We start from the raw sequence: 16,694 nt of genomic DNA on the forward strand, positions 1-16,694 counted from the left end.
AATTACTGTTCCTCGAAAAGAAATAAAATTCCTTCGCTGCTGATGAGAAACGAACCGAAAAATCTATCCGTCACGGGAGCTCGTTTGCTGCAAAACAATATTCCTCTCGATGTTTATAATCAAATTAAAATTCGCTGAAAACCATAAAATTATAGAAAATTTCACAACAAAAATTCTCTTGGCATGTAATGTATTTTCTCAACAATTGACCCGCTAGCCTCTACCCCTCAAGCCCCTACCCCCCATCCAACATCCCCCACCCCACCTCCAACATCCACACCCACCCACCCACCTCTCACCTGCACCCTCTCACCTGCCCACTAAATCCCGGACGGTTTATCCAGAACCGGCCTTATATAGCTACTGAAGTTTGGTGTTAAAGTTATATCAAACATCACCAATAAAGTAGGAAATTTCATTCACTCCACAAAAGATAAGATCGAGAAAGGGGCCAGATATAATTTGGTGTATAAGATTCCTTGCAGCTCTTGCAATAATGTATATATTGGTCAGACCACTCGTTATTTTAGAGAAAGGGAAAAAGAGCACATGAGGAGCGAAAAGAACCCTGATTTGTATAGAACCGGGCTTTCGGGTCACGTAAAAGAGACAAAACATCCATTTGATTTTCAGAAATCGGTGATTTTAAAGAATGGTATACCTGGTTCAAATTTGAACATGCTAGAAATGTTTTACATTAAAAAATACAATGATTCCAGTGTCAACTGTTACGTTCAGAATTTTGAATGATTTTTATTCCAAATTTTATTCTCAATTTTAATCGAAATATAAAGGAATCAACTTATATCCGGTACGAAAATACCAAAATTCCTACACGTGTCGGGCTTCCGCTGACGAAACTGCTGACTTCAATGTCAGAATAAAGTCATGCAGTCAAATTCGAAGCATATTCCCACCTGAAAATGCACAAGAATCGCTCCACGTCGGAACCCCACGTGACCCTTTAGCAAATTCATCAAAATTACTGTTCTGTGACCCCCCCAAATCCAGAGAAAGCAGTTACGTTCCAGCGTCGAAAGAAAACGCTTCAGGAAGGGCTCCTTGAGTACCTATCGCATTCCAATTTCCGAAAACAGTTACAAAGCCTACTCAGGGTACGCGATCTCAAGTAAATTTCGGGAAATAGTTCACGACTTATCGTTTTTTCGGTGGGGTTCCCGACGCGGTGCGGTTGACGGGGTGAAAAATTACTTGTCACGCAGACGTGCACGTGAAAAGTGCATTGGACGCATTATTTACGGATTTTGAATCACCTATTGACATTTGTAAAATTTATCAAGTGTATTCACGGTGCTTAGATAATTGGTGAAATTTCGACGGAAAAACTAGAAAATCAGTAAACAAATCAAAGGTTACTGTCTTCAAACGGACTCTGTGTACGACGAACATCGTCCCATTGGATTACAATTACAACGAGGAATCCTCGAGAGAGAGTAAGTGAGTATTGCATTATTCTCTCGCGCGTCTTGTCGGTCGGGGTGCGGCATTTAGTCTCTCTCTCTTCCTCCCTCAATAGTACATTTTGGATATAATGTATTTTGAATAATTCAGTATTATCTTGGGACAACGTATATTAGGAATCAGTTTCAATAGCTTTTACGTGATCAGAATTGTCAAAGTTTCTGTACCCTTCGTTTTCTCAAAGAAAAAAAATCAATACAATAAATATCCAAACGTATATCACATTGTGTTTTTTGATGAACCTCCCTGAATCCCTCGCAGACTGTGGATATGCCTAGCACTTCATAGGTGGGTACCCGGTAAAAATAAATATTATTTTGCGACCGTCAGGAACTATTGAATGCTATTTATGGCAATCAAATAATATTCAATACCTCCATCCTAACGCAACACAACTTTATTAATCCTATTTCCTATTCTAAAAAGAAGAGCCACACAAATATATCGAATCGAATCGAAATCTCGAAAATCTGTCAGCACAATCCCATTGGTCATTTTCTTTTTAGGCACTAATTTCAAACGGAAAGAAACATTACTGTTTACTGATGTTTTTATTTCCATCGATCGATACAATTGGAGAGCAACAATGTAGGCTCGATTGAATGAGGATCTTTCACATCTTTTATTCAACATGTTTTTTGCAGTAAAATCAAATAAAATTGTATTTGGCTGTAATGAACATGTACATTTTTGTCTATGACGGATTGTGATGGATTGGCCACAAGTGCGCCATCTGCAGGGCATTTGTATTAATGTTTCGAGATAGAGAAAGAGAGAGAGAGAAAGAGAAATTCTCTTTCTTTTCGGTTTAACCCTTGCACGCACCAGATCATTCCTCGAGAAGTGAAAATAGATTCAGTGATAACAATGTCAGAGAGGAAATATCCATTTACATCAACGGAAGAAATTGACTGTTTCGAGAAGGGGGACTCGGCAGTGTAAGTATTTTTTTGAGTAGCTTTATCAATGATATTTTTTTTTATAATCGATCAACTTAACCTCACTCTCCACGTGCTTCAAGTTCATTCTTTTTCACGGTAAATTTTTTTTGTTACATTTTTTAAATGTTTGTTGAGTGTTCGAAGAAACGGTAAATCCTTTTATTTTTTTACTATTTTCAAACATTTGTTATTTTTTTTTATAATCGATCAACTTAACCTCACTCTCCACGTGCTTCAAGTTCATTCTTTTTCGCGGTAAATTTTTTTTGTTACATTTTTTAAATGTTTGTTGAGGGTTCGAAGAAACTGTGAATCCTTTCATTTTTCTATTTTCAAACCTTTGTGAAGTGTTAAACTTTCGAATTTCTTCGAAAAAAGTAGCAGCTTTTAGAACTGAACAAATTATTCTCTGAGTCATAGTGAAAAAATTGCTTCAGTAGTTTTGTTTTTTTTGTCAAGTGGTGAAAATTGAATTAATGGTGAATTTTGACTTCTTCAAACAGAAAAGTTTGTGATTTATGGAATTTGTGAATCTTTTGACAGAAATAAAATTTCCAATACTTGGCGAATTTTTTCATTATATTCAATTCAATCAAAAAGTTAATAACTCAGTGAATTGATCAAATCAAATCGTCAAATCATCATTGTTCTTGCCGAAAAATTCATCATTTACGAAATTAATAATGATTAATAAAGGGTGTCAATTTAAGTCGACGATTTAAATTTTGTTCTGACTTAAGTTGACACCCTTGGTTACTTTTATTTTTTTTGCTGCTGGTATAAAATCTGGAATTATCAGTGAATCTTTATTTCTTAAAAAAAACTTAATAACTTTATCTGTAGAATGTTGATAAAATGAAATTTTTTTCTTTATTCTAACTACAATATTGCCCTGTTGCATCGTATGCAGAATAAACTCGATTTTCATTTTTAGCTTCCCGATTATGTGGAATTGTAATTTATTTATGCTATGGATAATTTTATGGATAAAAATCGCCCCCCCCTCCTCTCCTCCCTTCTCATTGGAAAATTGCTGCAAACAGTTCAAAGTGATTTTTTTATATATGAAAAACACTGGCTAATGTCGTTTTCAGAATGCTCAGTGGTTATATGGACAAAATCGACGGGATAAAATCCGTAAGCAATGGCAGTAAAACCCTGCTCAAATTCGTGGTCAACAACGGGGATGGAACAAGAATCAAGGGTCTGATGTGGGGAAACGTCGCAAAAAAATATGCTACCCAATTTTTGATGTATCAGGTACGTTATCAAATGATACCCACGGAAATAAACAACAGCAAATTATTTCCCAATGAATCATTCAAAAAATAACTGACTTTTAATTGTATTTTTTCAGAAGATATTCATTAATATGGGGATCATCTCTGAGGCCAACACGAATTACAACAAAGACGAAGACGTTGTCAATATGGAATTCAATGTTCAAAGCTCAAGTGTTATCAAGTTCTTGGGTTCATGGGAGGGTGCTACCGTGATCGTACCAGAAAACTTCCCAGAAACCTCCATGACTGCTCTCAATATTGTGAAGGGTCCTGTATCTGTTATCGGCTATATCAGAAGTGAATTCGTCACAGTTACATTCCAATCTTCATCGTATGGAGGCGGATGCGTCGTGTTCGGAGATTACCGACTCTCAATTCAAATTGCCCATTTCACACCGGATGAGAATTTGAAGTACGGAATGTGTGTAAAATTGATGGGTAAAGTGAAGTCAACAAAGAATCAGGGAATGTAGTGCGAAGTGCCTGACATGAAACATATCCACATCATTGAAGGAATGACAGCCACTGAAGAAGGAATGGCTGAAGCAGTTATTCCAGCTCTTTCTAAACGACACTCGACTGAGGGAGGTCCATCATCACAACCGAAACGTACCAAGCATGACGAAAATAACAAAGAAAATTCAACATCCAATGATTCAACCGTGGAAATTTGAATCTTCCCAAAAATCATAATTATAATTATCGCGATAAGATTCATGGTTACAATATGACAGATTCTATTATAGAGAAAAGTATTTATTAATAATATTAGAAACTAGAAAAGTGGAGCTGGGTGTCTCTTTGTGATATAATTATAACATTTAATTTATCAGGATTCTGAGTTTTTGAAAAAAAAAATTGATTTTTATCTATGAAAAAGAAGTTTGAGTCGAGTCTTTGAAAAAGAAGTTTGAGTCGAGAAAAACGTTTAATCCAAATAAATATTTAATGTATGATTGTAGAGTCACGAGTACAAAATACTTATAAGGTTTTTTTAAAGTATATTTGGTCTCATATTTTTAATATAAAAAATAGACAAATGCAGTAGGAACTAAAATATCCTTGACTGAATAATGATAATTCTCTATGTAAACAACTTTCCTGTGATGTTTCATGTCTATGAATCATATCGCGATATTTATACATGATGTTTAAAAATTACACGCGCCTGGTTATATGGAGTATTATTATTTTATTGTACAAAAACTAAAAGTTGATTTCCTTTGAAATTTTGTGTTCAAATCTGCAATACTTTCATGTGTGAAGCTCTTTGATGCTGCTTATTTCATACGCTCGATAAAAAAAAATTATATTGAAAAACTGTTTCAAACTGTCTGCGTTCTATATTCTGATGAAAAATAAAGTGTTATAATGAGCTAATGATACAAGTTGAATAGTATAATTTAAGTATCTATTCGATAAAAAAAATTATGTTGAAAAAATGTTTCAAACTGTCTGCGGTTTATATTCTGATGATGAAAAAATAAAGTGTTATAATGAGCTAATGATACGAGTTCAATAGTATAATTTAAGTAATTATGATTTTCGTTCAAGCTGTTTTTTCAGTATTAGATTTGAATGGAGGAAGTCAGAAGTTGTTGTTCATAAAAGCTCTTTAACTCGCATGAAAACATGAAGCATGGCGAGAGAAAATAGTTGAGTCCAACCGTGGGAGTCTGGTCGTCGATTCTACCCTGCATATCCCCACTCTTACGTTGAAGACCGAGACTATCGAGGAAGAGGGGGGGGGGGATAAATTGAGGACGAAACTCATACTGTGAGGACTATATCCACTCCTCACCACTTTGTGCTTGCAAACAGATGGAAATAATTGCTTACGTATTCTGGTACTGTCCGCTGTATACAAAGGAAAGAACTGTTTTTATTAAGGCCTTGGAAAAATTGAAAATTGAATCATTCAATATAACTAAACTTCTAACGAATCCCTCATCCAAATTATGTTGAATCATTACAAACTATCTTCAGTCAATTAAAAAATTATTATAATTCATATTTCCCTCTCCATCCATATTCTTCCTTACCGACAACGACTATAATACAGAAACGTCCCCACAGAGGGATAACGGCCGCAAGACATTTCAGTACGTGCCATAAAAATAAAAGAAGAAGAAGAAGAAGACTATATCCATAGATCCTGCTAAAGGAATTGAACATTCCAGTGATATATATGTGATGATATAATTAATCTATTCAGTTAAGGTTATTTAGTGAAATGCATTGAGTAAATATCTCAATCGTAAAAATTCGGAAAAATCATTGTCGTCTCATGAGTCGATTCTATTGGATAAATAGTGTGCGATTAACGCAAAAAAAAATTCAGTGGCGTATGCTTGGGGTGATTTAGACACACGATAAGGAAATGTCATCGTAAGTAGTTCAATTCACGTTTTCATCTTTCGATAATTTTAAGGGAAGACAAGTATAAAATTGCTTTGTCTTCCATATAGTAGGGGAACGGGGGGTAAAACGGACCTTTCTGACTTTTACTCCATCATTAATAACTTAGCAATGAATTTATTAATCAGGATGAAACCAGGTGCGTTTCGAAGCAGAAAGATCATAGTTTCAGGTGAAGAAAAGCTATTCATTCATTCATTATTTGTTCATTTCATCAACAATTTTATGAGTTATTAATATTCTTCCACAAATCATGAAGGTCCGTTTCACCCGCCTTTCCCCTATAATTATTTTTATTTGCAAATAACTTATAGTAATATCTTTTCGAATAGACATTCTGTTTATTTTTTCTTTACCATGTATGTTGTTTTTAATTTTCACTTTTTATGTTTTATCAGTTGATAATTGAATCGGCTTATCACCCCAATCAAATCAAATGTTATCAATAAATTTTTATTCTACATCATTGAATGCATAACAAACATCATTCACAGGAGAAAAATGAAATTTTCAACGAAGTCAAATGAAAAATCAAATGAATGGTTATATATATTATTCATAATTATCTTCCATTTCAACAACATGACACCAAAATGTATATATTTTAAGCCAGAGTTGAATTCATTTCAAATGAGATAGTTGAAAATTTTCCCGGAAAGATTGTTCAAACAAAAATTTATTTCGCAATCAATTTCCCAAAAGATTTCCGCTTTCATTTTTGTCTCTCAGTTTATAACAATCAAATTGTATATTGTTTACAGTGTCAATTTACTGGAATCTTTTGAATTGTCATCTAATAAAATTCATTGACGTGACAACTTTGTAAGAATTTTGCCTTAATATTTATGGTGAGTTCAATTTTAATTTATTCTTTTCAATGAAACGCAATGTCATCAGCATGAAGCTTTAACAGTATTATTATTCATTTTTCAGGTTTCACTCAGCAGGCTTTGACGTTGGAAAATCGAAAAATATTATATTTATTATATATATTATATTAACTTAGAAATTATACTCTTAATTCATGTAAAATAATAAAATGAATAAATTTTCCCACGAATAAATACATTCACCTACGATTTCAGATTTTTCGTTTTTATGTACATACTCAATTTCAGCCCATAGCCATAAAAACTCTACTGTGAATCATTTTCATCCCTCGAGGAAAAATACTCAAAACAGTGAACGTTTTTCCCAGAAGAATTTACGCTGACTACAACAACCATAACCAATAACCAAAAAAGCAAACTCCAGACTGTAATATAAAAACAAATATCTACAGAACGAATCTGCCGAACGAAGTGAAAAAACAAAATAGAACAAAAGAGATCGTTAAATTACAGGAAAATACGACTTTCACAGAATAAAGAAAACTAACTGATCCTCAGATTATACAGATACAAAGATTTTCACTGGATACATTTCTCTTCCGATTACGAGAACTGAACTATAATTAAGTTGTATATACAACTATAATAATTCAATACAAATTGGAAAATTAATAATATCGATTCTGTAATATTAATAGCGATTCTGTTGGAAAACTATTTCATTTATATTATAATTTAAATGAATGAAAGCTAAATACCTATTTGAGCTTAACAAAAGAGAATTGTTGTCAATTTTGAAGTACAAAAAATTTTATTGACGTAGTGATTGTTCACATTAACGCTCCATTCATCTACTTCCGCGCTTTTCCATAAGAACTTACATCCAAAATTGATATTTCTGGGTTGCAGAGAGTTTTGAGACGAAATATTGCACTTGATCTATTCATCAAATTATTCTTCATTTTCGAGGTTCGAATAAAGTTCCAATTGATAAGATAAAAATTGATTGTGATTCCAATATGCCGAGACGTAAAATTCAAAGGACATCTGAGGAAGAAGCAGAATTGAAGAGAATTAGGCGTGAAAAAAACGCAGCCCAACAACGAAAATGTCAAAAAAAGTGTGCTGATCGTAATCTTGCGAGGCAACAAGACTTAATGATTAATCTAGGAACTTCATTGTCATTTTCATATCCAACTCCCACTGTCCTTGACATTGAATCCTCACCTACCGATGAGGTTCGTCATGCACGAGTTCACATACTCTCTGAAAATCTAAATATTCCAATGTACGTAGAATCAACTAAGAATATCGAAGAACATTACATAGGGCCCATGAATGTCTTATGTAGTTATTGCAATGCGAAACATTTTGCAAGCGAGAAAGTTTCTGGAAAAACAACATTTAATAGTTGCTGTAGTCATGGCGAGGTAAATTTGGAATCCCTACCCGAGCCACCGCAGGTTCTACGGGATTTATTTGATGGTAGTCATGAACAATCTAATCATTTCCATCAGCGTATACGTAGCTATAACAATTCTTTTGCATTCGCGTCTTTCAACGCAAATTTAGTCCACTTCAACGAAAGAAGACCTGGTCCATATTGCTTCAAGATAAATGGAGAGATTTATTATCAATTCAATACTTCTTTATATCCTCCTTTGAATGAGAGTCCGTCTTATGGTCAGCTTTTCATTATTGATCAAGAAGAAGCGACGCTACATCGATGTGATCAAATGTCGACATTGAATTCAGAATCAGTAGAAGCGATCGACAATGCTTTGCGAGAATCCAACATTTTTGCACAATCCTACAGAATGATGCATGAAGAACTGCAACAGGCAACGATCAATTCGGGCTCAGGAGTAGAACCCGAAACGCAACTATTATTTTCTTTGAAACCTGGTCTCGATAATAGGAGATACAATGTCCAGAAAATAAATGAAGTTGCTGCAATATTCACTACTACGGCTGATGGTAAAATTCCAGAGTCATACGTTTCCATACGTAATAAACAGATGCGAGAATTGACTTACGTTAGCACTATGGATCCGAATGTTGAGCCATGGATATATCCACTGTATTTTCCACACGGAACAAGAGGGTGGCATCAAGACATACAATGTATCAATCGTAATCGACGAGTTTCCCGAAATGCTTACATTAAGCTTAGAATGGCTAATCGAGGCGATAATGTGATCCTTAAAGGCAGCAGACTTTTTCAGCAGTGGGTAGTCGATAGTTACGTCAAGGTCGAAAAAGACAGAATAACTTATGATAAATTGAATCAAAAGCAATTGCGTGCTGATAGTTATCAAGGCTTAAAAGATCATTTACAGAGGAGGGCAAATGATAGAAATGCTCAAGTTGGAAAAATGGTCATTCTTCATCATTCATTGGCTCCCCTCGCAATATGGTGCAATTGTATCAAGATGCTATGACCATTGTGAGTAAATTTGGTAAACCTGATTTATTTATAACCATGACATGTAATCCTAACTGGCGTGAAATCAAGGAAAATTTGGTGCCCGAGCAAACCGCGTCTGATCGACCAGATATTGTCGCTCGCGTGTTCAACCAAAAAAAAAAGACCATCTGATTAGAAAAACTATCGTGAATGATAAATTATTTGGTCAAGTACTTGCATATGTATGGGTTGTTGAATATCAAAAGCGTGGTTTGCCTCATGTCCATTTATTATTGACGTTGAAAGCCGATCACAAGATAGCCACCCCTGATGCTGTTGATAAATACATTTCTGCAGAAATTCCAGATCCTAATGATGATCCCATTTTACATCAAGCTGTGATGAAACATATGATTCATGGCCCATGTGGTCATTGGTGTAAGGATGAAAAAGGCAAGTGTACAAAACATTTTCCCAAAGACTTCCAGGAAGATACAATTATGGATGAAAATGGATACCCGTTTTATCGCCGTAGGAACACAGGTGTTTATAATCGCCTGAATGGAAGTACATCAGAAAATCAACATGTAGTACCACACAATCGTAAATTAATGAAATTATACAACTGCCACATCAGTGTAGAAGTCGTAAGTAGTATTAAGGCTGTGAAGTACCTGTATAAATATGTAACGAAAGGACACGATGCTGCTGCTATTGAAGTATCCGATTCGGGTATTACTGAGAACGTAATTGAACACGATGAAATTCGCAATTTTCTCGAAACTAGATATGTTAGTCCTGTTGAAGCCTGTGATCGCATATTGAGTCACTCCTTACAAGACAAGAGTCATTCCGTTATGAGATTACCCGTGCACTTACCTAATCAACAAAACGTAACGTTCATTGATACGGCTGATGAAGGAGCTATACAAGATGCTCTGGAAAAAACGACAATGTTGACTGATTATTTCGCTCTGAATCAGCGAGATCTAGAGGCAAGAAAATTTACATATGCAGAAATCCCATCTCATTATGTATTCAAAAAAGCAAAAGGAGCTAATAAGGATAAATGGGGGAAAGCACATTTTAACGTGATTGGACGAATGTACTCCGTAGCACCGAGTCAAATTGAATTGTTTCACCTTCGTTTATTACTGATAAAAGTGAAACTAGCAACAAGTTTTGAAGAACTTACCACAGTTGATGGACAACGATGTGATACATTCCATGGTGCCTGTTTAGCAATGGGTCTAATCGCGGATGACACAGAATGGGAACGTGCAATGGTTGAAGGAGAAACTTGGATGATGCCCTTACAACTTCGACGATTATTCGTTCGGATATTGATTTACTGTCATTCCAATCATCCAGACACGCTTTGGGAGAAATTCAAAGATGCCATGTCTCAAGATTATCAAAGAAATTGTGAGGCTCATGAAGCAGAGCTCAGAGCTTATGCCCAAATAAAGGTATTCCTCACCGAAGAAGGTTCAGACATAAGTCGTTTTCCTAATATGCCTCAGATTGAAGAATTTGTAGCAAATATTGATGAGACAGTTGAAGAAGAACTTGAACAGAATGAAAAAATTGGCCGCGATCAGTACCACAAGCTAAATGTTAAACAAAAACAAATTGTAGATGAAATTCTAAAAGTTATATCATCCAACTCAGCAGGACAAACGAATACATGTTTCTATATTGATGGATCTGGGGGTTCTGGGAAGACGTTCATCTACACCACAATCTACCACTTATTAACAGGGACCTCCAAAAGCGTTTGCACGATGGCTTTCACTGGAATTGCGGCAATATTGCTTCCACATGGAAAGACTGTTCATAAAACTTTTGGTATGCCTGTACCTCTTTTTTCCGATTCTGTAGGAAATATCAAAAGTCAATCCAAAGAAGCTGAGTATTTGAAAAGTGTTGATGTGTTCATCTGGGATGAAGTCCCCATGGCACCGAGGTATGCCTTAGAGTTAGTTGATCGAACACTCCGTGACTTGATGAATGTGAATTTACCATTTGGAGAAAAAGTTGGAATTCTGGGCGGCGATTTCAGACAACTACTACCTGTGAAAACTCATGCAACTCGCAGCGAGATGGTCAATCTCTCCATCAAGTTTAGTGCATTATGGAGACATTTTTCAATGTTTTCTTTGACTGAAAACATGCGAGCACTTCCAGGAGAAGCAGAATTTTCGAAATACGTTTAATCTGGTGGGGATGGAGTTGCAAATGATAACAATAATAATTTGTTAGCTCCACAACAGTGTGTAACTCCACGAACAGATAACATCGTTGATGCCACATTCAGAAACCTGATAGAGGAACGAAGATTTGGTGACTTTGCTAATGTTGCAGTACTATCTGCACGGAATATTGATGTGGATGAAATTAACAGTAGAGTTGTAGAGATATTCGATAAAGAATCCGAGAAAATCTATACTAGCGTTGACAGTATTGATAATTATGATAATGGAGATATTTCCGATGCCATTTTACCAGAGTATTTGAATACTTTAAGCCCACCCGGTTTTCCACCCCATGAATTGAGATTGCGAAATAATTGCATTGTCATGCTTATTCGTAACCTCAGCATAAACGAAGGGTTATCTAATGGCACACGATTACAAATACTAGAACTGGCGAATAATCTTTTGAAATGTCGGATTCTCACAGGTGATAGATCAGGAGCTATAGTTTTCATACACCGCATCACATTATACTGCGAAGATATTTATCCTTTTACGTTCAAACGCCGTCAATTCCCAATAAAATTGGCTTTCGCCATGACTATTAACAGAAGTCAAGGACAAACATTCAATAAAATTGGCCTTGATCTTCGAAAAGATGTTTTCAACCACGGTCAACTATACGTTGCATTTTCACGAGTTCGATCATGGACTTCATTACAAATATTCTTAGGTGCTCAACGAGTCAATGATATCGTAAAAAATTATGTATACACTGAATTGTACCATTGATTTCATAATCTGCAACAATATTTAAACAACTGATAAGATCATGCGCACCAATAGGGCGCATCATTTTATTCATTCGAAAATTCCTGTGCCTTATTAACATGAAATGTTTTCGAACGAATTGGACATATATGTATAACATATATATATTCAATCATTCGTATCACACAGGCATACATACATTAGTTTATACAATACAATCAAGGATCCTTCATTTTCTGCGCGCTCAAGCGCGCGTTCGGTCTCGTGATAGTAAAAAACTTGGGACCACTTATGACCACATCATTAACCTTTCTTAAATGTTTCGGTTTGTGCTTTGATAGTTTTTGTTGGTAGTTGACTTGATTCTAATACTTTGACATTATGGTTATGTAACAGACTTACTTATATTTTATTCATTGACACATTGGTAACTTTTTCTTTTTTTTTTCCGTTAATTTTCAAGGTACTCTTTTCAGAGTTATTCTTCCTTTTGATGGAATAGGCTTCAATTCTTTAAAATCTCATACATTTCATTTTTTGACTAATTGTTTGTTAGGGTTTTTTAAAAATATTTTCTGAAGGCTCAAACAATTTAAATTGGTAAAGAAATGGAATTTGAGGACCAACATTTGAATTTGCATTTGCTGTGGCCGTTTGGGGCAGCACTTGTCCTTGTCTTTCATGTTAGTTTTTGTATTTGATTACAACAGTTGGAGGTTGTAATACACAATAACAACAATACCAGCGTGGTTTGGTTGCAACGTTTTCGCATAAAAACATCATTAAAAACGAATAGCTTTTTTTGGCTGAGGGGAGAGAAGGAAAAGGGTAGATAAATAGGTTCGCCAGGGAGGCGCCAAGTTTCAGGGAAGCAACAGATATCGTAGCTGGCAAAGGCATCGTGATTGGGTATGTTCTTGAGGCTCTGAAGGTTCCAAATTAAAATGCTGCAAGAAGCACTGATTGAGCGAGGATTTTTCTGGAGACACTCACGTTTTGAGTAGTTCCAATGAAAGCATATCCCATGAAGACAGTACTTGCTGTAGCCAAACTTTACCTCATGCTCGTGGCTCTGTGAGATGCCGCAATGGCACGCACTTTCTTGGAGACTTCATGTTCGCCCTTCCTCAAGTCCGGGTCGATGTAGATCTTCGTGCCTTTCACCTTGAATTTCGTGCTCATTATTGATTTTTTCAATATGCTGGTATCCAATGTTACAAGAATGGGCTTCAGAGGGCTGTACTAAATTCTCTATTTGAAAAGGAATTTTGAAGTCCTAAACGAGCTGATAAGACATGCTTCATATCAACAGTCAGGTTATCGGAAGATCTGGGGAGGGCCTTAACAACAATATTATCTTTCCTCAATTCTTTATTTGGGTTTTCGAGTCTCCAATAAAGATTGTTAAGTTGATCTGGTTGGATTGCCAGACACACATCAAGGTTAGCCTCGATGGCATCTACCCTGGGAGCCTGAGCACTATGAAAGCATGAAGGAATTTCCGATTCAAGTTTATGAGCTAATAATTTATATTTTTCATTGAATTTTTTTCTAACAACGGCGAATCGCTCGTTTGTTCTTTTGGCTTCACTTTGTAGTTCCTTCTTAAACATGAAGAATTCCGCTTTATTTGCTTCCGGAAATGAGGAAATCCTTGACTCAAGTGACTGGTGATTTGCATTCATTGTTGTCTTGATTTCCTGAAGTTGTTCCTGGAGTCGTGTAGAAAACTTTGGAGGTCTGGCGGCGGCGGAATTGGGAGTGGTAAGGACAAGATTGGAAGGGAATTAGCTGTGGGCTTCGAAGAGTAAGAACAAGGTACTGAACTGGAAAGCGTATGGGGTAATTCAGTGGGAGAGGAGATGCAGGGCCAGTAACTGAAGGTTCGGTTTCTTGATGGTCAGAGACTCCTCATTATGCGATATAGTCTCGAGGTCGGCTTCGGTTCTTTTTCTCTCAAAAATATCCCTACTGCAACCGTCCGAGAAGCTGCTGTTGGGGGCAAGTGCAATTGCCTTACGAGGTCTGCCTACTTTACTGCGCGTTGAGCGTAGTCTTGAAGATGAGGCTGCGGAGGACCACTAAGGAGTAACAACCTTTGACAAGTCCGAAAACGCAGTGCACGGCGTTGAGTTATCAACAGGAGTGAATGGCGTAGTGGCTTCAGGTGTCGAGTCAGATTCGGGTTGGGCTGTGCCAGGTAGGACATGAGAACATTCCGTTCATGGTGGCAGTTGATGAGGAAGGATCTCTGAAGATTTCCGAGCCTCTTCTCAGTTCATAAAGTAACAGAGCGACTCCTGAAAATATTTAAGTCAACTTGAAGTCGCAGGTGGGTCTTAATTGATGTAACCAAAATCTCATTTTAGGAGATGATAAATAAAATATGCCCAAATTCACTGTAATTTCTCGAACAGTTTAATGCCCCCTCCTTAATTAACGAACCCACCGTCACATGAAAAAAATACCTCAACCCGCAACGAAAAAAGGCGCACGTGGAACAGGCTGCTAGCTCAGAACAGAACACCTGAGGATCGGAGTAGTGTTGAGGATAGGTGTATTGTTATTTTAGGTTGATCTAAAAACAAGAAAAATATTTCACACTTTCTGACTGATTAAGTTTCATTGGTTAGGACTTAACAAAACAGAATTTGATGTCTCAGCTAAATAACAAGAGTGGAAAATTTGAGCTGGTGGAAGATAAATTAAGACGCTAGTCAACACCTGAGAAAAAGAAGTAAGACCTGTTTATTAGAATCAAAAACTCATTAAAATTGGCTCAAAAATTATTTTGAAAAAGTCAGTGGAGAAAACAAGAACCTATTTCTGTGAGTGATACCTTTGCACTCACTTATCCACATTACGGAGAACCAAAAAATCGACTTTGAAACATCTGTGATCGATCTCCACCAAACCTTTGATTGGCAGTTTTATAGTTATGTGAAAAATGTTCTCTCATATACCCTTTCGGGTGGTTACGATTTGTTTCCTTCCCACCCTCCAATCTCTCAAACCGTTTACGCCGAAGGACAAGGGAAAACCTCATTTGAGGGAAAAAAGGGCCCAGGTATAGTCGTCTCTTAGGAGACTCCCACTCGACAATGAAACCGTGAGATTTAGAGTGTCACAAATTTTGGCCTCCTCAGCGCAGAATCAAACTCGGGTCTCCCACATGCTAATCGCACACTCCAATGACACAGCCATCACCGTCGATTATTATAGTTGTGTATTTATTCTCGTTCAAGGTTCAGGAGTTTTTCGAGGGAATCTACCTTGCTTCATTACACGGTTACGGAATTGCAACATAATATATGATGCATGGAAAATACAATATTTAATCACAGATTATGTCTATTAACTTCGCGGCCCGAAGGTAGGAAGTTATTGCAATGACCTCGGAAATCGATTATGAAAATTTCATGATTTCTCCAGGTCTCATGATCCCTAGAAACTCTCCCAAAACTTTTTCGAAACCGATCTGCATGTGTGATGTATGTATGTGTTTGTGTGTATTCATGTGTTTTTTTTTTTTTTTTTTATGTCTGTTGGGAGAATGCATATATGCATCCCCACTTGCGGGAGCGAATCCTAGGGATTTTCTCCGACAACTGGGGTACGTCGGGCTCGGGTCACAAGGACCAATACCGACTAAACTCCAATCAGACAAATTCACTAACCTTTATTTCCCTCGCGGCACCACCGTAAAATATTACTTCGCGAGGGAGGTCTCAGCTCGTCGCTCTTCCACGTTTTCCATCTAGCGTGCTTCCCCTCATTCCGCTAAGGTGTTAGCTGTCAACGAGAGGTTCCATTAGATTTCACACCTATGCTGTAGCCGTGCACTCACGTTCTTCTTTGCTGAGTTCCTTGATGACTGCCGAAAGTTACTCGTTGCGTCCCAAGCTGTTTGCGATGACAGCATAGCTTCTGCCATGGTTTCAGGCAAAACCTCCCTTCCAAGGTCAGATTCCCAAACACGCTGAAGCGGGGGCATCTGAAAAGCATATGCTCCCCGTCTTCGTCGACTTCGGTGCAGACTGGGTACTTCACCCGGATAAACCCGGAAGCACCCATATCCCGAAAACATTTGCGTCAGGTAATAATTAACCTCACCATGTGTGCGCTTTAACCAAGCACTCACCCGTGGGATCAGCCAATGAGTCCATCTTCCCTTCGACGAGTTGTCCCACTTCTCCTGCCATTGCTGTGGACTCTTTCGTCTCTTTTCTGTGCTGAGTTCTATTGCGCTTAGTGTCTCAGATTTCCTGCGCTGATACAATGACCTTCGCTCTTTGGCCAACATTTCTATAGAGAGCATCCCGACTGTAACGCATACCGTGTCTTCGGACACCGTACGATAAGCGCTC

General features: G+C 37.0%; 1 protein-coding gene across 1 annotated transcript; it reads left to right on the top strand.

The window, feature by feature from the left end:
• The first annotated feature begins 9,367 nt into the window (after positions 1–9,367).
• LOC107046271 lies at positions 9,368–11,577 on the top strand. Its single transcript, XM_015268860.1, has 2 exons — positions 9,368–9,443; positions 9,593–11,577. Exons 1-2 carry the CDS (start codon positions 9,368–9,370, stop codon positions 11,575–11,577), a joined length of 2,061 nt encoding a protein of 686 aa, XP_015124346.1.
• The last annotated feature ends 5,117 nt before the right edge of the window (positions 11,578–16,694 follow it).

The sequence above is a fragment of the Diachasma alloeum genome, unplaced genomic scaffold (assembly GCF_001412515.2).
Source record: "Diachasma alloeum isolate Michigan unplaced genomic scaffold, Dall2.0 Dall_scaffold_01261, whole genome shotgun sequence".
NCBI classification, from domain to species: domain Eukaryota; kingdom Metazoa; phylum Arthropoda; class Insecta; order Hymenoptera; family Braconidae; genus Diachasma; species Diachasma alloeum.